General features: G+C 40.2%; 1 protein-coding gene across 2 annotated transcripts in view; it reads left to right on the top strand.

The window, feature by feature from the left end:
• The window catches only part of SRPK1 (SRSF protein kinase 1), a 179,846-nt gene extending 160,981 nt beyond the window's left edge, over window positions 1-18,865 (top strand). For both annotated transcript variants that reach the window (XM_053706807.1, XM_053706809.1), the window contains exon 16: window positions 15,551-18,865. In XM_053706807.1, coding sequence (XP_053562782.1) covers window positions 15,551-15,735 — 185 coding nt within the window. In that variant the 3' untranslated portion in view covers window positions 15,736-18,865. The remainder of the gene's footprint in view (window positions 1-15,550) is intronic.
• Window positions 18,866-23,829: the final 4,964 nt, after the last annotated feature.

Raw genomic sequence — 23,829 nt, 5'->3', positions numbered from 1 at the left:
TCCCGCGACTACTATGATGTTTGTGACACCTTGCATGTCACGTGTTAATAATTGGCCAGACAATTCAACTGAAAGTTAAAAGTACATCAGCTTAGTCTCGGCGAGCGAGACGTCAAATTTATCAATAATCCGCCACTGCTCGCGGCGGGCTAGACTTGTCTATTTATTGGGGGATTATTAGTACATAGTGACAGCGGACACCATTTCGCCCGCGGCGAGTAACGGCGAGTTTATCCGCGTCTAAAATGACGGATGAATTGACGGCTTAGTACATGGAGCCCTTAGTTTCTATAAGACACTTTGGCAGAGCAAAGACATTTGAAGCTGGGCTTTTGCCTGTTAGAATCTTTATCTCTGTTCTTTTCCTTCAGTTGCTTTTTGCATGGAGGTGTCCAATCTCATGGTTTCGGCTTTGTGGTGGTTCTGTTTGCTTCCTTATGAGTCCTCTTCATTTTTCTAACTTTTCCAATGATGCAGGGACCATACTCGGTTGTCTCTGAGGACTCGTTTACTTTCCAGAACAAGTCTGTTTCTATCTTGGTGGCTGAACTATTAGCTTTTTATTCAGGGGGCTTGTATGTTATTTCTATAAATGCAAGATTTTTCAGGATGAGGGGCCATCTCGGGCTCTCAGAAGGCATAAGGAGTTTGGTTTCCTCAGGAGGTGATTCTAACTTAAGGTTTTAAAACTCTGTTCAATGTTCAGGGCCCTTCAGAGTTGGCCTCTATTGAAAAGGGACATTTTTCTCCAACATAGGTGTGTCCGGTCCACGGCGTCATCCTTACTTGTGGGATATTCTCTTCCCCAACAGGAAATGGCAAAGAGCCCAGCAAAGCTGGTCACATGATCCCTCCTAGGCTCCGCCTTCCCCAGTCATTCTCTTTGCCGTTGTACAGGCAACATCTCCACGGAGATGGCTTAGAGTTTTTTAGTGTTTAACTGTAGTTTTTATTATTCAATCAAGAGTTTGTTATTTTGAAATAGTGCTGGTATGTACTATTTACTCTGAAACAGAAAAGAGATGAAGATTTCTGTTTGTAAGAGGAAAATGATTTTAGCAACCGTTACTAAAATCGATGGCTGTTCCACACAGGACTGTTGAGAGGAATTAACTTCAGTTGGGGGAACAGTGAGCAGACTTTTGCTGCTTGAGGTATGACACATTCTAACAAGACGATGTAATGCTGGAAGCTGTCATTTTCCCTATGGGATCCGGTAAGCCATTTTATTACAGACAGTAAATAAGGGCTTCACAAGGGCTTTTTAAGACTGTAGACATTTTCTGGGCTAAATCAATTTATATATAAACATATTTTATACTCCATAGCCTTGAGGAATTATTTTAATCTTGGGAATTTTGTAAAATAACCGGCAGGCACTGTATTGGACACCTTATTCTCTAGGGGCTTTCCCTAATCATAGGCAGAGTCTCATTTTCGCGCCTGTATTGCGCACTTGTTTTTGAGAAGCATGACATGCAGATGCATGTGTGAGGAGCTCTGATACATAGAAAAGACTTTCTGAAGGCGTCATTTGGTATCGTATTCCCCTTTGGGCTTGGTTGGGTCTCAGCAAAGCAGATACCAGGGACTGTAAAGGGGTTAAATATAAAAACGGCTCCGGTTCCGTTATTTTAAGGGTTAAAGCTTCCAAATTTGGTGTGCAATACTTTTAAGGCTTTAAGACACTGTGGTGAAATTTTGGTGAATTTTGAACAATTCCTTCATACTTTTTCGCAATTGCAGTAATAAAGTGTGTTCAGTTTAAAATTTAAAGTGACAGTAACGGTTTTTATTTTAAAACTTTTTTTTGTACTTTGTTATCAAGTTTATGCCTGTTTAACATGTATGAACTGCCAGATAGACTGTGTTCTGAATGTGGGGAAGCCAAGGTCCCTTCTCATTTAAATAGATGTGATTTATGTGACACAAAATTTAGAGAAAATGATGCCCAAGATGATTCCTCAAGTGAGGGGAGTAAGCATGGTACTGCATCATCCCCTCCTTCGTCTACACCAGTCTTGCCCACACAAGAGGCCCCTAGTACATCTAGCGCGCCAATACTCCTTACTATGCAACAATTAACGGCTGTAATGGATAATTCTATCAAAAACATTTTAGCCAAAATGCCCACTTATCAGCGAAAGCGCGACTGCTCTGTTTTAGAAAATACTGAAGAGCATGAGGACGCTGATGATATTGTTTCTGAAGGGCCCCTACACCAGTCTGAGGGGGCCAGGGAGGTTTTGTCTGAGGGAGAAATTTCAGATTCAGGGAAAATTTCTCAACAAGCTGAACCTGATGTGATTACATTTAAATTTAAGTTGGAACATCTCCGCGCTCTGCTTAAGGAGGTGTTATCCACTCTGGATGATTGTGAGAATTTGGTCATCCCAGAGAAACTATGTAAAATGGACAAGTTCCTAGAGGTCCCGGGGCCCCCCGAAGCTTTTCCTATACCCAAGCGGGTGGCGGACATTGTAAATAAAGAATGGGAAAGGCCCGGTATACCTTTCGTCCCTCCCCCCATATTTAAAAAATTGTTTCCTATGGTCGACCCCAGAAAGGACTTATGGCAGACAGTCCCCAAGGTCGAGGGGGCGGTTTCTACTCTAAACAAACGCACCACTATACCCATAGAAGATAGTTGTGCTTTCAAAGATCCTATGGATAAAAAATTAGAAGGTTTGCTTAAAAAGATGTTTGTTCAGCAAGGTTACCTTCTACAACCAATTTCATGCATTGTCCCTGTCACTACAGCCGCGTGTTTCTGGTTCGATGAGCTAGAAAAGGCGATCACTAGTAATTCTCCTTCTTATGAGGAGATTATGGACAGAATCCGTGCTCTCAAATTGGCTAATTCTTTCACCCTAGACGCCACTTTGCAATTGGCTAGGTTAGCGGCGAAAAATTCTGGGTTTGCTATTGTGGCGCGCAGAGCGCTTTGGTTAAAATCTTGGTCAGCGGATGCGTCTTCCAAGAACAAATTGCTTAACATTCCTTTCAAGGGGAAAACGCTGTTTGGCCCTGACTTGAAAGAGATTATCTCTGATATCACTGGGGGCAAGGGCCACGCCCTTCCTCAGGATAGGTCTTTCAAGGCCAAAAATAAACCTAATTTCTCCAACATAGGTGTGTCCGGTCCACGGCGTCATCCTTACTTGTGGGATATTCTCTTCCCCAACAGGAAATGGCAAAGAGCCCAGCAAAGCTGGTCACATGATCCCTCCTAGGCTCCGCCTACCCCAGTCTTTCTCTTTGCCGTTGTACAGGCAACATCTCCACGGAGATGGCTTAGAGTTTTTTAGTGTTTAACTGTAGTTTTTATTATTCAATCAAGAGTTTGTTATTTTGAAATAGTGCTGGTATGTACTATTTACTCAGAAACAGAAAAGAGATGAAGATTTCTGTTTGTATGAGGAAAATGATTTTAGCAACCGTCACTAAAATCCATGGCTGTTCCACACAGGACTGTTGAGAGCAATTAACTTCAGTTGGGGGAACAGTGAGCAGTCTCTTGCTGCTTGAGGTATGACACATTCTAACAAGACGATGTAATGCTGGAAGCTGTCATTTTCCCTATGGGATCCGGTAAGCCATGTTTATTACGATCGTAAATAAGGGCTTCACAAGGGCTTATTAAGACTGTAGACTTTTTCTGGGCTAAATCGATTCATTATTAACACATATTTAGCCTTGAGGAATCATTTTATTTGGGTATTTTGATATAATAATATCGGCAGGCACTGTTTTAGACACCTTATTCTTTAGGGGCTTTCCCAAAGCATAGGCAGAGCCTCATTTTCGCGCCGGTGTTGCGCACTTGTTTTTGAGAGGCATGGCATGCAGTCGCATGTGAGAGGAGCTCTGATACTTAGAAAAGACTTTCTGAAGGCGTCATTTGGTATCGTATTCCCCTTTGGGCTTGGTTGGGTCTCAGCAAAGCAGATACCAGGGACTGTAAAGGGGTTAAAGTTCAAAACGGCTCCGGTTCCGTTATTTTAAGGGTTAAAGCTTCCAAATTTGGTGTGCAATACTTTTAAGGCTTTAAGACACTGTGGTGAAAATTTGGTGAATTTTGAACAATTCCTTCATGTTTTTTCGCAATTGCAGTAATAAAGTGTGTTCAGTTTAAAATTTAAAGTGACAGTAACGGTTTTATTTTAAAACGTTTTTTGTACTTTGTTATCAAGTTTATGCCTGTTTAACATGTCTGAACTACCAGATAGACTGTGTTCTGAATGTGGGGAAGCCAGAATTCCTATTCATTTAAATAAATGTGATTTATGTGACAATGACAATGATGCCCAAGATGATTCCTCAAGTGAGGGGAGTAAGCATGGTACTGCATCATTCCCTCCTTCGTCTACACGAGTCTTGCCCACTCAGGAGGCCCCTAGTACATCTAGCGCGCCAATACTCCTTACTATGCAACAATTAACGGCTGTAATGGATAATTCTGTCAAAAACATTTTAGCCAAAATGAACACTTATCAGCGTAAGCGCGACTGCTCTGTTTTAGATACTGAAGAGCATGACGACGCTGATAATAATGTTTCTGAAGGGCCCCTAACCCAGTCTGATGGGGCCAGGGAGGTTTTGTCTGAGGGAGAAATTACTGATTCAGGGAACATTTCTCAACATGCTGAACCTGATGTGATTACATTTAAATTTAAGTTGGAACATCTCCGCATTCTGCTTAAGGAGGTATTATCCACTCTGGATGATTGTGACAAGTTGGTCATCCCAGAGAAACTATGTAAAATGGACAAGTTCCTAGAGGTGCCGGGGCTCCCAGAAGCTTTTCCTATACCCAAGCGGGTGGCGGACATTGTTAATAAAGAATGGGAAAGGCCCGGTATTCCTTTCGTCCCTCCCCCCATATTTAAAAAATTGTTTCCTATGGTCGACCCCAGAAAGGACTTATGGCAGACAGTCCCCAAGGTCGAGGGAGCGGTTTCCACTTTAAACAAACGCACCACTATACCCATAGAGGATAGTTGTGCTTTCAAAGATCCTATGGATAAAAAATTAGAAGGTTTGCTTAAAAAGATGTTTGTTCAGCAGGGTTACCTTCTACAACCAATTTCATGCGTTGTTCTGTCGCTACAGCCGCATGTTTCTGGTTCGATGAGCTGATAAAGGCGGTCGATAGTGATTCTCCTCCTTATGAGGAGATTATGGACAGAATCAATGCTCTCAAATTGGCTAATTCTTTTACCCTAGACGCCACTTTGCAATTGGCTAGGTTAGCGGCTAAGAATTCTGGGTTTGCTATTGTGGCGCGCAGAGCGCTTTGGTTGAAATCTTGGTCGGCTGATGCGTCTTCCAAGAACAAGCTACTTAACATTCCTTTCAAGGGGAAAACGCTGTTTGGCCCTGACTTGAAAGAGATTATCTCTGATATCACTGGGGGTAAGGGCCACGCCCTTCCTCAGGATCGGCCTTTCAAGGCAAAAAATAAACCTAATTTTCGTCCCTTTCGTAGAAACGGACCAGCCCAAAGTGCTACGTCCTCTAAGCAAGAGGGTAATACTTCTCAAGCCAAGCCAGCTTGGAGACCAATGCAAGGCTGGAACAAGGGAAAGCAGGCCAAGAAACCTGCCACTGCTACCAAGACAGCATGAAATGTTGGCCCCCGATCCGGGACCGGATCTGGTGGGGGGCAGACTCTCTCTCTTCGCTCAGGCTTGGGCAAGAGATGTTCTGGATCCTTGGGCGCTAGAAATAGTCTCCCAAGGTTATCTTCTGGAATTCAAGGGGCTTCCCCCAAGGGGGAGGTTCCACAGGTCTCAGTTGTCTTCAGACCACATAAAAAGACAGGCATTCTTACATTGTGTAGAAGACCTGTAAAAAAATGGGAGTGATTCATCCTGTTCCATTAAGAGAACAAGGGATGGGGTTCTACTCCAATCTGTTCATAGTTCCCAAAAAAGAGGGAACGTTCAGACCAATCTTAGATCTCAAGATCTTAAACAAGTTTCTCAAGGTTCCATCGTTCAAGATGGAAACCATTCGAACTATTCTTCCTTCCATCCAGGAAGGTCAATTCATGACCACGGTGGATTTAAAGGATGCGTATCTACATATTCCTATCCACAAGGAACATCATCGGTTCCTAAGGTTCGCATTCCTGGACAAGCATTACCAGTTCGTGGCGCTTCCTTTCGGATTAGCCACTGCTCCAAGGATTTTCACAAAGGTACTAGGGTCCCTTCTAGCTGTGCTAAGACCAAGGGGCATTGCTGTAGTACCTTATTTGGACGACATTCTGATTCAAGCGTCGTCCCTTCCTCAAGCAAAGGCTCACACGGACATAGTCCTGGCCTTTCTCAGATCTCACGGATGGAAAGTGAACGTGGAAAAGAGTTCTCTATCTCCGTCAACAAGGGTTCCCTTCTTGGGAACAATAATAGACTCCTTAGAAATGAGGATATTTCTGACAGAGGCCAGAAAAACAAAGCTTCTAGACTCTTGTCGGATACTTCATTCCGTTCCTCTTCCTTCCATAGCTCAGTGCATGGAAGTGATCGGGTTGATGGTAGCGGCAATGGACATAGTTCCTTTTGCGCGCATTCATCTAAGACCATTACAACTGTGCATGCTCAGTCAGTGGAATGGGGATTATACAGACTTGTCTCCGAAGATACAAGTAAATCAGAGGACCAGAGACTCACTCCGTTGGTGGCTGTCCCTGGACAACCTGTCACAAGGGATGACATTCCGCAGACCAGAGTGGGTCATTGTCACGACCGACGCCAGTCTGATGGGCTGGGGCGCGGTCTGGGGATCCCTGAAAGCTCAGGGTCTTTGGTCTCGGGAAGAATCTCTTCTACCGATAAATATTCTGGAACTGAGAGCGATATTCAATGCTCTCAAGGCTTGGCCTCAGCTAGCGAGGGCCAAGTTCATACGGTTTCAATCAGACAACATGACAACTGTTGCGTACATCAACCATCAGGGGGGAACAAGGAGTTCCCTAGCGATGGAAGAAGTGACCAAAATCATTCTATGGGCGGAGTCTCACTCCTGCCACCTGTCCGCTATCCACATCCCAGGAGTGGAAAATTGGGAAGCGGATTTTCTGAGTCGTCAGACATTGCATCCGGGGGAGTGGGAACTCCATCCGGAAATCTTTGCCCAAGTCACTCAGCTGTGGGGCATTCCAGACATGGATCTGATGGCCTCTCGTCAGAACTTCAAAGTTCCTTGCTACGGGTCCAGATCCAGGGATCCCAAGGCGGCTCTAGTGGATGCACTAGTAGCACCTTGGACCTTCAAACTAGCTTATGTGTTCCCGCCGTTTCCTCTCATCCCCAGGCTGGTAGCCAGGATCAATCAGGAGAGGGCGTCGGTGATCTTGATAGCTCCTGCGTGGCCACGCAGGACTTGGTATGCAGATCTGGTGAATATGTCATCGGCTCCACCTTGGAAGCTACCTTTGAGACGAGACCTTCTTGTTCAGGGTCCGTTCGAACATCCGAACCTGGTTTCACTCCAGCTGACTGCTTGGAGATTGAACGCTTGATCTTATCGAAGCGAGGGTTCTCAGATTCTGTTATCGATACTCTTGTTCAGGCCAGAAAGCCTGTAACTAGAAAGATTTACCACAAAATTTGGAAAAAATATATCTGTTGGTGTGAATCTAAAGGATTCCCTTGGGACAAGGTTAAGATTCCTAAGATTCTATCCTTCCTTCAAGAAGGATTGGAAAAAGGATTATCTGCAAGTTCCCTGAAGGGACAGATTTCTGCCTTGTCTGTGTTACTTCACAAAAAGCTGGCAGCTGTGCCAGATGTTCAAGCCTTTGTTCAGGCTCTGGTTAGAATTAAGCCTGTTTACAAACCTTTGACTCCTCCTTGGAGTCTCAATTTAGTTCTTTCAGTTCTTCAGGGGGTTCCGTTTGAACCCTTACATTCCGTTGATATTAAGTTATTATCTTGGAAAGTTTTGTTTTTAGTTGCAATTTCTTCTGCTAGAAGAGTTTCAGAATTATCTGCTCTGCAGTGTTCTCCTCCTTATCTGGTGTTCCATGCAGATAAGGTGGTTTTACGTACTAAACCTGGTTTTCTTCCAAAAGTTGTTTCTAACAAAAACATTAACCAGGAGATTATCGTACCTTCTCTGTGTCCGAAACCAGTTTCAAAGAAGGAACGTTTGTTGCACAATTTGGATGTTGTTCGCGCTCTAAAATTCTATTTAGAAGCTACAAAGGATGTTAGACAAACATCTTCCTTGTTTGTTGTTTATTCCGGTAAAAGGAGAGGTCAAAAAGCAACTTCTACCTCTCTCTCTTTTTGGATTAAAAGCATCATCAGATTGGCTTACGAGACTGCCGGACGGCAGCCTCCCGAAAGAATCACAGCTCATTCCACTAGGGCTGTGGCTTCCACATGGGCCTTCAAGAACGAGGCTTCTGTTGATCAGATATGTAGGGCAGCGACTTGGTCTTCACTGCACACTTTTACCAAATTTTACAAGTTTGATACTTTTGCTTCTTCTGAGGCTATTTTTGGGAGAAAGGTTTTGCAAGCCGTGGTGCCTTCCATTTAGGTGACCTGATTTGCTCCCTCCCTTCATCCGTGTCCTAAAGCTTTGGTATTGGTTCCCACAAGTAAGGATGACGCCGTGGACCGGACACACCTATGTTGGAGAAAACAGAATTTATGTTTACCTGATAAATTACTTTCTCCAACGGTGTGTCCGGTCCACGGCCCGCCCTGGTTTTTTTAATCAGGTCTGATAATTTATTTTCTTTAACTACAGTCACCACGGTACCATATGGTTTCTCCTATGCAAATATTCCTCCTTAACGTCGGTCGAATGACTGGGGTAGGCGGAGCCTAGGAGGGATCATGTGACCAGCTTTGCTGGGCTCTTTGCCATTTCCTGTTGGGGAAGAGAATATCCCACAAGTAAGGATGACGCCGTGGACCGGACACACCGTTGGAGAAAGTAATTTATCAGGTAAACATAAATTCTGTTTTTCGTCCCTTTCGTAGAAACGGACCAGCCCCAAGTGCTACGTCCTCTAAGCAAGAGGGTAATACTTCTCAAGCCAAGCCAGCCTGGAGACCAATGCAAGGCTGGATCAAGGGAAAGCAGGCCAAGAAACCTGCCACTGCTACCAAGACAGCATGAGATGTTGGCCCCCGATCCGGGACCGGATCTGGTGGGGGGCAGACTCTCTCTCTTCGCTCAGGCTTGGGCAAGAGATGTTCTGGATCCTTGGGCGCTAGAAATAGTCTCCCAAGGTTATCTTCTGGAATTCAAAGGGCTTCCCCCAAGGGGGAGGTTCCACAGGTCTCAATTGTCTTCAGACCACATAAAAAAACAGGCATTCTTACATTGTGTAGAAGACCTGTTAAAAATGGGAGTGATTCATCCTGTTCCATTAGGAGAACAAGGGATGGGGTGCTACTCCAATCTGTTCGTAGTTCCCAAAAAAGAGGGAACGTTCAGACCAATCTTAGATCTCAAGATCCTAAACAAGTTTCTCAAGGTTCCATCGTTCAAAATGGAAACCATTCGAACAATTCTTCCTTCCATCCAGGAAGGTCAATTCATGACCACGGTGGATTTAAAGGATGCGTATCTACATATTCCTATCCACAAGGAACATCATCGGTTCCTAAGGTTCGCATTCCTGGACAAGCATTACCAGTTCGTGGCACTTCCGTTCGGATTAGCCACTGCTCCAAGGATTTTCACAAAGGTACTAGGGTCCCTTCTAGCGGTGCTAAGACCAAGGGGCATTGCAGTAGTACCTTACTTGGACGACATTCTGATTCAAGCGTCGTCCCTTCCTCTAGCAAAGGCTCACACGGACATTGTCCTGGCCTTTCTCAGATCTCACGGATGGAAAGTGAACGTAGAAAAGAGTTCTCTATCTCCGTCAACGAGGGTTCGCTTCTTGGGAACAATAATAGACTCCTTAGAAATGAGGATTTTTCTGACAGAGGCCAGAAAAACAAAACTTCTAAACTCTTGTCAAATACTTCATTCCGTTCCTCTTCCTTCCATAGCGCAGTGCATGGAAGTAATAGGTTTGATGGTAGCGGCAATGGACATAGTTCCTTTTGCGCGCATTCATCTAAGACCATTACAACTGTGCATGCTCAGTCAGTGGAATGGGGACTATACAGACTTGTCTCCGACGATACAAGTAAATCAGAGGACCAGAGATTCACTCCGTTGGTGGCTGTCCCTGGACAACCTGTCACAGGGGATGAGCTTCCGCAGACCAGAGTGGGTCATTGTCACGACCGACGCCAGTCTGATGGGCTGGGGCGCGGTCTGGGGACCCCTGAAAGCTCAGGGTCTTTGGTCTCGGGAAGAATCTCTTCTACCGATAAATATTCTGGAACTGAGAGCGATACTCAATGCTCTCAAGGCTTGGCCTCAGCTAGTAAAGGCCAAGTTCATACGGTTTCAATCAGACAACATGACGACTGTTGCGTACATCAACCATCAGGGGGGAACAAGGAGTTCCCTGGCGATGGAAGAAGTGACCAAAATCATTCAATGGGCGGAGACTCACTCCTGCCACTTGTCTGCAATCCACATCCCAGGAGTGGAAAATTGGGAAGCGGATTTTCTGAGTCGTCAGACATTACATCCGGGGGAGTGGGAACTCCATCCGGAAATCTTTGCCCACATTACTCAACTGTGGGGCATTCCAGACATGGATCTGATGGCCTCTCGTCAGAACTTCAAGGTTCCTTGCTACGGGTCCAGATCCAGGGATCCCAAGGCGACTCTAGTAGATGCACTAGTAGCACCTTGGACCTTCAAACTAGCTTATGTATTCCCGCCGTTTCCTCTCATCCCCAGGCTGGTAGCCAGGATCAATCAGGAGAGGGCATCGGTGATCTTGATAGCTCCTGCGTGGCCACGCAGGACTTGGTATGCAGACCTGGTGAATATGTCATCGGCTCCACCATGGAAGCTACCTTTGAGACGAGACCTTCTTGTTCAAGGTCCGTTCGAACATCCGAATCTGGTCTCACTCCAACTGACTGCTTGGAGATTGAACGCTTGATCTTATCAAAGCGAGGGTTCTCAGATTCTGTTATTGATACTCTTGTTCAGGCCAGAAAGCCTGTAACTAGAAAAATTTACCACAAAATATGGAAAAAATATATCTGTTGGTGTGAATCTAAAGGATTCCCTTGGGACTTGGTAAAAATTCCTAAGATTCTATCCTTTCTTCAAGAAGGATTGGAGAAAGGATTATCTGCAAGTTCCTTGAAGGGACAGATTTCTGCCTTGTCTGTGTTACTTCACAAAAAGCTGGCAGCTGTGCCAGATGTTCAAGCCTTTGTTCAGGCTCTGGTTAGAATCAAGCCTGTTTACAAACCTTTGACTCCTCCTTGGAGTCTCAATTTAGTTCTTTCAGTTCTTCAGGGGGTTCCGTTTGAACCCTTACATTCCGTTGATATTAAGTTATTATCTTGGAAAGTTTTGTTTTTGGTTGCAATTTCTTCTGCTAGAAGAGTTTCAGAATTATCTGCTCTGCAGTGTTCTCCTCCTTATCTGGTGTTCCATGCAGATAAGGTGGTTTTACGTACTAAACCTGGTTTTCTTCCGAAAGTTGTTTCTAACAAAAACATTAACCAGGAGATAGTCGTGCCTTCTTTGTGTCCGAATCCAGTTTCAAAGAAGGAACGTTTGTTGCACAATTTGGATGTTGTTCGCGCTCTAAAATTCTATTTAGATGCTACAAAGGATTTTAGACAAACATCTTCCTTGTTTGTTGTTTATTCTGGTAAAAGGAGAGGTCAAAAAGCAACTTCTACCTCTCTCTCTTTTTGGATTAAAAGCATCATCAGATTGGCTTATGAGACTGCCGGACGGCAGCCTCCTGAAAGAATCACAGCTCATTCCACTAGGGCTGTGGCTTCCACATGGGCCTTCAAGAACGAGGCTTCTGTTGATCAGATATGTAAGGCAGCGACTTGGTCTTCACTGCACACTTTTACCAAATTTTACAAGTTTGATACTTTTGCTTCTTCTGAGGCTATTTTTGGGAGAAAGGTTTTGCAAGCCGTGGTGCCTTCCATTTAGGTGACCTGATTTGCTCCCTCCCTTCATCCGTGTCCTAAAGCTTTGGTATTGGTTCCCACAAGTAAGGATGACGCCGTGGACCGGACACACCTATGTTGGAGAAAACAGAATTTATGTTTACCTGATAAATTACTTTCTCCAACGGTGTGTCCGGTCCACGGCCCGCCCTGGTTTTTTAATCAGGTCTGATAATTTATTTTCTTTAACTACAGTCACCACGGTATCATATGATTTCTCCTATGCAAATATTCCTCCTTTACGTCGGTCGAATGACTGGGGAAGGCGGAGCCTAGGAGGGATCATGTGACCAGCTTTGCTGGGCTCTTTGCCATTTCCTGTTGGGGAAGAGAATATCCCACAAGTAAGGATGACGCCGTGGACCGGACACACCGTTGGAGAAAGTAATTTATCAGGTAAACATAAATTCTGTTTTTTCTGTTTTCAGATAGGAGTATGTTACGGCTGAAGTTTGTAATCATCAGAGGTGAACTTGCAGTTCCCTAGTTATGAGGCAGGAGCTTATTGATTTCTGCTTTTCTTATTTTAGGACTGAATAACTGGAAAGCAGTTTTCTTTCTCAGTCTTCAGTTTTTCCGGAAGTGGTCTCTACATTCGGTTATGTTCTATCTGATTATAGATCTTTGGGTTGCCCGGATATATTTTTAAAGGCTTCCCGGTTAAATCTCAATTTTCCCAGGTACTGTGCACAGCCCAGGGATCTTTGAACAATGTTTGTGGATGTTCTTGTAGTTTAGTGGTTATTTTGGCTAATATATATATATATTTTTTTTTTTTTTTTTTCCCCCAGGTTATGTTTTCTGACAATATAAGTTTGGATATTGTTGCTTCGTTATGTCTTAAAGGTACACTGAACCCAAATTTTTTTCTTTCGTGATTCAGATAGAGCATGCAATTTTAAGCAACTCTCTAGTTTACTCCTATTATCAAATTATCTTCATTCTCTTGGTATCTATTTTTGGTGAATAACCTGGGTTGTTCTTGCTGATTGGCCGATAAATTCATCCGCCAAAAAAAAAAGTGCTGTCCTGAACTAATAAAAAAAAAGCTTAAATGGCTTTTTTCAAATAAAGATAGCAAGAGAACGAAGAAAAATTGATCATAGGAGTAAACTAGAAAGTTGCTTAAAATTGCATGCTGTATCTGAATCAGGAAAGAAAGAAATTGGCTTCAGTGTCCCCTTAATTTTTTTAATTATTTAGAGTGGTCTCTTCATGTTTGGATTCTGTTGGAGCTTTGTAGTGTTATGTTGTCAATGCTAATGTTTTCAGACAAACTTAAAGGGACATGAAACCCAATTTTTTTTATTTTGTGATTTAGAAAGAGCATGCAATTTTAAACAACTTTATAATTTACTTCTATTATCTAATTTGCTTCATTCTCTTGATATCACTTGCTGAAAAGCATATCTAGATATGCTCAGTAGCTGCTGATTGGTTGCTGCACATAGAGGCCTTGTGTGATTTGGCTCACATATGTGCATTGCTATTTCTTCAACAAAGGATATCTAAAGAATTGAGCAATTTAGATAATAGAAGTGAATTGGAAAGTTGTTTAAAATTGCATGCCCTATCTTAATCATGAAAGTTTAATTTTGACTAGACTGTCCCTTTTAATTTTGCTGGTTTTATGCAGTGCAGAAATGCTTTATGGTTGAAGTTTTTGATGCATATAGTTTTCTTGGAGGCACGTCTGCCTCCACCTAGATGGTTTTCTGCTCATTCTTTCAGACCATTTGCCACTTAAGGTTTTAGTGGACCAATTTTGCTAATCAGCTATTAGGTCTTCTTTGCATTTTTTTTTTTTTTTTGTACCATTTTAATGTTTTTGCTTCTCTTAAAGGCAGCCTTTGGTAGGGTGTCCTTCAGACGGTCATTTCAGATTAATTTATTTTTGCCTGTTAGTTATTTTATTGCCTTTTTTTAGGCTCTGTTGGGGTTGTGGATTTTGGTTTCCAAGTAAAAAAAAAAAAGTTATTTAGATCCCACCATTATGTTATGACTCTTGGACTCCACTGCTTGGGTATTCGTTCCCAGGAGGAATGGATCATGGACTCTCTCCACCTGTATGAAAGAGAACTATAATTTATGCTTACCTGATGGATTTTTTTGATGGTGGTGAGAGTCCACGAGACCCCACCCTGTTTTGTTCTGGGTTGTTTTTTTTTGTTTTGTGTTTTTTTTCCCTTTTTTTGTGCATTTCATTTTTTCCTGCTCCTATTTTGTTGGCTCTTATTACTTTTTTCTTCCTCTTTGTGCTCGGCTATATGTCAGACTGTGGTACTGGTGAGGTGGGAGGGGTTTTATAGAGTTCTTGGGGGTTGGGAATCTTTGCCTCCTCTTAGTGGTATTGAAGAGTAATTCCCAGTAGTAATGGATTGTGGACTCTCACCACAATGAAATAAATTAATTTATCATGTAGTAAGCATATATATATTTTTTAATGCATTCTTATATATATGAAAAGGCAAATTTACCCATAACACCTACAATAAATGTGTATAGAAGAACTATATTTTTCTTTTTTAGTGATAACTAACTAAATAAAACTCTAAGGCTTCTTGGTGTGTGTAGTCCTTTAATTTATCTTCCCATTGTTTCTGCTTCATGTTCCATAAATTATAATACATATACAAAGTAATTATATTACACGACAATATTTTTATATGCACACTATTGTAGTCACCAGCTCCTACTGAGCATGTGCAGGATTCACATTATATATGTATAAGTGTTTGTGATTGACTGATCGTTGTCACGTGATAGAGGCCAAGGAAAATGTAAATTTTTTTTTTTAAATTTGGCAAAAAAATAAATGACTCATTCAGACTAAGTGTTATACTAGAGATGTTCATACGAAGGTTTTCGTGAACCTTCTAAAGCACATCTCCGCCGAAGGCAGTAGAAGGCAGCCCTTCATGCCACTTGGCTATTTTCGTTGCCAAATTCAGTTTTGTGCAACAGCAACACGCTGATATCTGGATTTGCACAGATTTTAGCGTGTTGCTGTTGCACAAGAATTATTTTTGGCAACAAAATTAGCCAAGCAACATGAAGGGCCACCTCCATCCACATTTGGAGGTTCATGAAACCTCCAAATGCACATATCTTGGTTATTTAACACCTTGTTTGCTATATATGTTTTTTTAAGAGCCAGTCTTCACCCAGTACTTTATTTATTTGAAGCACCCAATTTGAAGTTGTTACTGGAGTAGACAACTGATCACTGTCATTTTGTTAACAAAAGTTAATTGTTCTGCAGTTTAATTGATTATCTCTGCTTAAGGCCAATAGGGTACAAATCGTTCAGCAGGTTAATCTTGTTAATCCTATTGTGTACTTCCAATCCCCAAAATAATCATATAAACTGTGCATAGCTATGCATAACTAAAGCTTTTATATTTCAATCTCAGTGTGTAATTCCACTTTTATGCAATTTTTCACTTTTTTTTTTTTTCTTTCTTTAGGGGACTTGAAGCACATCACCAAACTGAAACCATGGGGCCTATTTGAGGTCCTTGTAGAGAAATATGAGTGGTCAGAAGAAGATGCATCTGGATTTACGGACTTCCTTCAGCCTATGTTGGAACTGGTCCCTGAAAAACGTGCAACAGCTGCCGATTGCCTTCGCCACCCTTGGCTGGAGATATAAAGCAAACATTGGGTTCTTCCATTTATTTTCTTCTCTCTTTTTTCCCAGTAAATGGGTTAGGGTTGAGCCTGGACCCACATTGACAGTTCATCTAATGGCTAAATTAGTTTTGCCTCTCCTAAGCAGTAGAGAGGTGAAGATCATTTTAGGCTTCTCAGAAATCCAAATGATTGGGATAGGTATGAGAGTTGGCAAATATGGTGGTATTACAATATGATAACAAAAGATGCTTGTTTTTAAGAGATAATTTTTGTTATATAGAGCCTACAAAAGAAGGCAAATACTTCTTCCTGCTCCCCCTTTTTTTTTTTTTAATATACACACCCATTTCATAGACTATCATTTTGAATCCTCCTACTGACATTTATAACAAGCCTACCTCTTGCTCGCCCGCTCAGTAGCTGTTTGCCTGACTTTGTTTCTACCTTTTGAATTTGACAAACATGGAACATTCCTTTTTGGACAAATATGTCTATTGTGTCCATGGCAATTTATTGGGCCAATCTAAGGGTTATGTGTTTGGAAAGGAATTCTAAGATGAACTACATATCTTACTGATATCTGGTTTAAGTTAAATAGACGAGGCTTCTATGATAATGCTCAGGATATTTATAATATATTAGCTCCGCATACACCCTGGTAATATGATTGTCATGCTTGTTATCCCATCTTTTCTGGTTGTCACCAGAAGGTATTCCATAAAGTTTCATTTTTAAGTAATGTACCAAGGGTAGTGCATAAAAACGTTTTAGCTGTTTCAGGCTCAAACCTTTCCCCACTTGAAATCCCATTATTTATATCCAACTACTGTTCAGTTGAACACTCAAGGTTATTAAACATTCTGTTTTACTGTTCTAGACCTCAGCTTTATTTCCTGAATATGCCTCAGATATCACTAAAACTCTCATTTAAAAAAATGAAAGACCTTTTACTGTTCTACATATTGTGACTTGGAGACAACCAAACACACCCTATTATTATTCCATACACAACAATACTGCAAAATTAGTTTGTTACCAAGCAGTCTGTCATATTAAGAATTAAGTATATATACATCTTCATAAGACCTGAGTAAGAGTTTTATAAAGTGTGATGTTTTCCCTTTTTATTTATTTTTTTTGTTGCCCTCAACAAAGGTTATGATATACATTCACTTTTCAATACTATGATTTATTCCTTACAATGTGTTTTTAAAGGGACAGTAAAGTAAAAAATTTAAAATTTCATGATTCAGATAAAGTGTGTGTCATTTTAAACAACAATTCTATTATAAAAATCTCCTTCTCAATCTAGGTAGGCTCATAGGAGCCCAGGAGTTTGTACGTTTCTAGTACTTTATAGCAGCAGTGTTTTGCAACATTGTTTTAGCAGTTATGCATTGTTGCAAACACTCCTGCTAGAGAGTGTTAGGAATACATGCACGCTCCTGAGCCCCTCTAAACCAACCTAGATTGACAAATCAACAAAGTATACTAAGTGAACAAAGCAAATTTGATAATAGAAGTAAATCAGAAAGATGTTTTATGAATCATGAAAGGCTATTTTTGACTTTAATATCCCTTTTAAATATCTTATTGACCAAACCTGTTGACTTTGCTTTTAGATCCCCTTATATTTTCACGACAAGTGAAATCCGATCAAAATCAAGATATTGATCTACATTACAGCAAAGTGATATATATCTCATGAGCAAGCACCACTAAGTTACATATTTAAATCTATTGTTGTCATTAAATATATATCAGTTTTAACGTAAATGATACCTCTCAAAACTGTTTAGCTTACTCTATCACCCTGTCTCCAATTCATGGAGAACGTTCTTTTCATTTTTTATGTTGATGATCATTTTGTTGAAAGTGTTCCATGTCAGATACTCTCTGTTTTCTGCAACCATCAGTTTTTGTAAGAGAAAATTTAAAGCACTAACGGACAGCCAAAGCTGTGGATAATCTTCTGGCCACATAGTAAGACTTAAAATATTGCAGTTATTGATGTAACAAAATGTACAGCCTATGCATACAAATTTACGGCTCTTGTTCTTATATGTAAATACAATATTTTGTCGTTTGGTTATTGTTTACTTTGTGTGTCCTGTTGCTTATTGTTGATCATTTTGGAAACGTCATTGCACCAGATTGTGCGGATAGACTTGGGGAACTCTAAAGACAGTTTCTAATAGGAAAAAGAGTTTTATATTTTGGACATTGCTTTTTATTTTTCAGTTATTTATTTGTAGAACACCAACAGATTCTGCAACACTGATTAGCATTTTAGTTTGCCATTATTTCATTGTGCAACATATCATATGTAATTTTTTACGGTTCTTTAGTGACAAAAGTATGTTTAGAGATTACACATAGTGCTGTAACGCTTTGCAATATGCATTAGAACCCTAGCTTGGCATATTATATAACTTTTTTTTTTTTTTACTATATTTAGATATGGTGCTTAGTCAATGCAGACATAAACAAATAAAGAGTAACTAAAATTATATATTTAACAAAATCACCATACAAAATTATTATTGAAAAGTTAAATTTCTACTGTCATTTAAAAATACTCAAATGTTGACCATATATTTTGGAATTTCTATTCATATACAAATGTAATTTTTTATTAATTTAACTAATTTAGAGTTTCATTCTTGCTTTGCTCATTGTATGACAGTGCTTTTTGCAACAATGTTCGTTAAGTCTAGTGGCTAATGTCCTCTAATGTACACCCTGATAAGCCAGTATTATCAGTTTGCACTTTATTGCTGGCAGAAGGGGATTTTTTGATAATTAACATACGTGATGATCTAATGCGGAGGGGGGGTACGACAAACAAAAAACCTAATTTAAGAAACTGGAAAACTGATGGTCTTAACAGACTTGGGATGATGTAATAACATTGTGCCGTTTAGAATTTTAAGCATACATGTCAATTGGGAGCATAGTTTATAAATGGTAGCACAGAATATTTGTTAAACAACTTTTCCTTGTTACATCTTCTCTGTTTTAACCTCCCTGTCATATTTCTTTGCAGATATTTTGGAAAGTCAAATTATACCTTGTTTTTATTATTTTAGGGGGTTGTTTGTCATGTTAATCTGTAAATGCAGTTAAATAAAGTAATTATTTTATACTTTGATGTGACTATTAAATATAGAAGTCTTCACTGATGTATATGAACAGCAAGGGAGTAATACAGCTCAAAAAGTGTCTAAACAGTCTGTAAAACAGATTAGTATGTAAAAAAATAAAATTAAAATGAAAGATTTCATTGCTGCAGCCATAGAGAAGGCTATGCTATGACTGCTATTCCTTCCACCTTCAAATAAACGTAAAAGGACTTTACAAACTTTTCTAGTGAATTTTGTACTTACCCCAGAGGCAGAACTTTTTTTCACTTTCTGCAATGAGATTTTTTTGAGGAAAATGTTTTTCTGCAGGTCATTCTGAAATGTAATACAGTTTTAAATAGGCCGTTACACCGAAGCACCAGCTCATTTAAAATTTGTTTATTTACTCCACAATGGCAACATTTCAGAATTCTGCATTTGCTTTCAATAGGTCAGGTTAGAAGATGGTAAGATTTGAAATATTTATATATTGTGTATGTGTATATATATATATATATATATATATATATATATATATATATGTATATATATATATATATACACACACTAGAACATTGTTAATTCAAATTAAAAATATATTTTTGTATTAAAAGGCAATAATATGTACATAAATGATACTAGTTTAGTTTTAAAGAACAGATAATTTAAATAAGGAATACAAATAAGAACAGACTGCAAGTTCACTTCAGTGATTACAGGGCCATGAAGCCGTAAAACAGGGAGCTACAGATTCCCACATAACCTACTGCCCTCATAGCTAATATTTGGAGACAACGTAACCCTATGATTGCCAGAAAGGGTTATACTATTGCAGCTCTCTCTGTTAACCAGTGTTTAAAAGTACCTCCAGTGGACTGAGCTTGCCGAGCTCAAGATAAGCAGCACAGAAGAGGAGGAATCGTCCTGAGATTCTGCCATGCTCACTGCTAGAGAAGTGCAGCTTCCTACGATCTCCATGTGCTCTGACAGGCAGACTCCTGCAATTAAAGTAAACAAAATACAGAGCAGCGGGGCACATCCGGGTCTCCAGGCAGACAAAATCTGACAGATGAATGGATTTAAGATAAAAAAATTGCAGATTTCACTATGTTCTTCCTTGGGGGTACTGCCGACAGCATACTGATGTATCTTCTACTGATGAGGGTTCCTCTGATTCAGAGGATCCTACATCAGAGACAGAAATTGATAAATCTTTTTTTATTTATAAATTAACATAATCGCTCACTTTTGAAGAAAGTATTATTTAATTTGTTTGTTGAGGTGTCTAAACCTCCTGATGATAAATCTTGTAATCGTTTAAATTCTCTATTTAAGACTACTGTTATTACACCTGAAGTTTTTCCTATTCCAGACGCTATCTCTAATATGATTGCTAAAGAATGGTCTAAACCTGGTATTACTTTTAACCCTCCTTCTAGGTTTAAAAAATTGTTGCCTGTTGCCGATTTTGGAACTTAAGAAACAGTCCCTAAGGTTGTTGGGGCTATTTCAACTCTTGCTAAATGTACTACAGTTCCTATGGAAGACAGCACTTCTTTTAAAGACCCTTTAGATGGGAAGCTTGAACGTTATCTTAGAAGGGCATATTTACATACTGGCTATATTATCAGACCAGTTATATCTATGGCGGATGTTACTTCTGCTTTTTGGTTAGACAGTGTAGCTCAGCAGTTGTCTTCAGACGTTGAATTATCTAACATTATCCTTTTACTTCAACACTCAAATCCTTTTCTTTGCGATGCATTTTTTAAACAGTCATATCTAGCGCTGCTGAATCTGTTAGCGCTGCGGAATCTGTTGGCGCTCTACAAATAAATGATGATAATCTGTCTTTAGCTATTCTAACTACAAGAGCTTTGTGGCTTAAATCTTGGAATGCTGACATGGTGTCTAAAACAAGATTACGGTCTCTTTTCAAGGTAAAATCCTTTTTGGTTCTCAATTGGATTCTATTATCTCCACTATTACTGGGGGAAAGGAAGTTTTTCTTCCCCAAGACAAAAAATCTAAGTAAAAAATTAAAACTACCAATCATTTTCTTTCCTTTTGTCAGAATAGAGAACAGAAAACTGTTCCCTCCCCTAAAGCCTCTGGCTTTATATGAAGACCATCTCCAAATAAATAAATACAAATAAATCCCAAGCCATATAAGAAATCGGATCCAGCCCCTATGCCTGTATGAAGGTGCGCTCCCCCATCCAGTTCTTCTGGTGGGGGACAGACTAAAGCGATTTCAAAAATTTTGTGCAGAATGTCTAAAATCAGTGGATTCAGAATATTATTTCTCAGGGTTATCAAATTGTATTCACAAAAAGACCTCCCATGGGAAGATTCTTTCACGCCCATGTACCAAAAAAAAACTGTAAAAGCCCAAGCATTTCTAAAATATGTTTCAGATATAGAACTCTTGTGGGTAATTGACCCAGTTCCTCTTCAGGAACAGGGGTTGGGTTTTTATTCTAAACTTTTCATTGTCCCAACGAAGGAAAATTCTTTTAGACCAATTTTGGATTTATAAACTTTAAATCTATTTGTAAGATTCCCAACTTTCTAAATGGTGACACTAAGGACTATTCTGCCTTTTTGTTCAGCAAGGTCACTTTTATGTCCACAATAGACTTACAGGATGCTTAGCTTCACATCCCAATCTCACTATCAATCTCTGAGATTCTCTTTTCTAGAAAAACATTACCATTTGGCCTAGCAACAGCTCAGAGAATATTATCAAAGGTTCTCGGTGCCCTTCTATCTGTAATCAGAGAGCAGGGTATTGCGGTATTTCCTTATTTGGACGATATCTTGGTACTAGCTCATTCTTTTCATTTAACAGAATCTCACACAAAACAACTGTCGTTTCTTCGAAGACATGGTTGGAGGATCAATTTACCAAAGAGTTTTTTTATTCCTTAGACATAGGTCACCTTTTTAGGTTTCCAGATAGGGATTAAGTCATGGACACTGATTATAACAGAAAAGAGACAATTGAAATATGAGACCTCTACAACTTTGCATGTTAAACCAATGGTGCAAGGATTACACTCGGATATCACAACTGATATTCTTAAAAAACAATGCACAACTTTCTCTGCCTTGGTGGTTAAACCATCACTTTATTCTTCAAGGGGCCTCCTTTATTTGTCCTACCTGGTCTGTGATCACAACAGATGAAAGTCTTACAGGTTGGGGAGCTGTCTGGGGGTCTCTGACAGCACAAGTAGTTTGGAATCCTCAAGAGGTGAGGTTACCAATCAGTATCCTGGAACTCAATGCTCTATTCAGAGCTCTTCAGGCTTGGCCTCTATTAAATAGAGAACCTTACATTCGTTTTAAGACTGACAATATCACAACAGTGGCAAATGTCAATCATCAAGGGGGGACTCCCAGTCCCCTAGCTATGAAATAAGTATCTTGCATCGACTATTTCAAGGTCCAGGGATTCTCAGGTGGAAATGTTAGATGCTCTAGCAGTACCTTGGTCTTACTACCCCGCTTACATTTTCCCCCCTCTGGTTCTACTTCCAAGAGTGATCTCAAAGATCATAATGGAGCAATCTTACGTGTTTTTGAAAGCCCCAGCATGGCCTCACAGGATTTGTTATGTGGACGTTGTCCGCCTTGGCCTCTTCCTCTAAGGCCAGACCTATCCCAAGGACTGTTCTTCCATCCAGATCTCTAAACTTAATGGCATGGAAATTGAACTTTTCTCTTGTTAAGTGTATCCAGTCCACGGATCATCCATTACTTGTGGGATATTCTCCTTCCCAACAGGAAGTTGCAAGAGGATCACCCACAGCAGAGCTGCTATATAGCTCCTCCCCTCACTGCCATATCCAGTCATTCTCTTGCAACTCTCAACAAAGATGGACGTAGTAAGAGGAAAGTGGTGTATTATAGTTAGTTTTTTTAACTTCAATCAAAAGTTTGTTATTTTTAAATGGTACCGGAGTGTACGGTTTCATCTCAGGCAGCATTAGAAGAAGAATCTGCCTGTGATTTCTATGATCTTAGCAGAAGTAACTAAGATCCATGGCTGTTCTCACATTCTGAGGAGTGAGGTAACTTCAGAGAGGGAATGGCGTGCAGGTTTTCCTGCAATAAGGTATGTGCAGTTAATATATTTCTAGGGATGGAATTTGCTAGAAAAATGCTGCTGATACCGGATTAATGTAAGTTAAGCCTTAAATGCAGTGATAGCGACTGGTATGAGGCTTATTAATAGAGATACATACTCTTATAAAAATGTAATATAAAACGTTTGCTGGCATGTTAATCGTTTTTATATATGTTTGGTGACAAAACTTATTGGGGCCTAGTTTTTTTCCACATGGCTGGTTTGATTTTTACCTAGACAGTTTCCTGAGGCTTTCAACTGTTGCAATATGAGTGGGAAGGGCCTATTTTAGTGCTTTTCTGTGCAGATAAAATTACAGACAGAGACACTCAGCTTCCCTCTGCATGATACAGGACATCTCTGAAGGACTCAAAAGGCTTCAAAGTCGTGTTTGAGGAGGGTAACAATCACAGTAGACTGGCAGTTGTGACTGTGTTTAAAAAACGTTTTTGTCATTTACTATTCTATTTTTGTTATTAAGGGGTTAATCATCCATTTGCAAGTGGGTGCAATGCTCTGCTGACTTGTTACATACACTGTAAAAATTTTGTTAGTGTAACTGCCTTTTTTCACTGTTATTTCAAATTTTGTCAAAATTTGTTTCTCTTAAAGGCACAGTAACGTTTTTTATATTGCTTGTTAACTTGCTTTAAAGTGTTTTCCAAGCTTTCCAGTCTCATTGCTAATCTGTACAAACATGTCTGAAACAGAGGATACTTGTTCATTATGTTTAATAGCCATGGTGGAGCCCCATAGGAGAATGTGTACTAAATGTATTGATTTCACCTTAAACAGTAAAGATCAGTCTTTATCTATAAAAGAATTGTCACCAGAGGGGTCTGTCGAGGGGGAAGTTATG

This window comes from Bombina bombina, chromosome 3 (genome assembly GCF_027579735.1).
Source record: "Bombina bombina isolate aBomBom1 chromosome 3, aBomBom1.pri, whole genome shotgun sequence".
In the NCBI taxonomy this organism is placed as follows: domain Eukaryota; kingdom Metazoa; phylum Chordata; class Amphibia; order Anura; family Bombinatoridae; genus Bombina; species Bombina bombina.
This window is presented reverse-complemented; position numbering and strand designations above follow the sequence as displayed.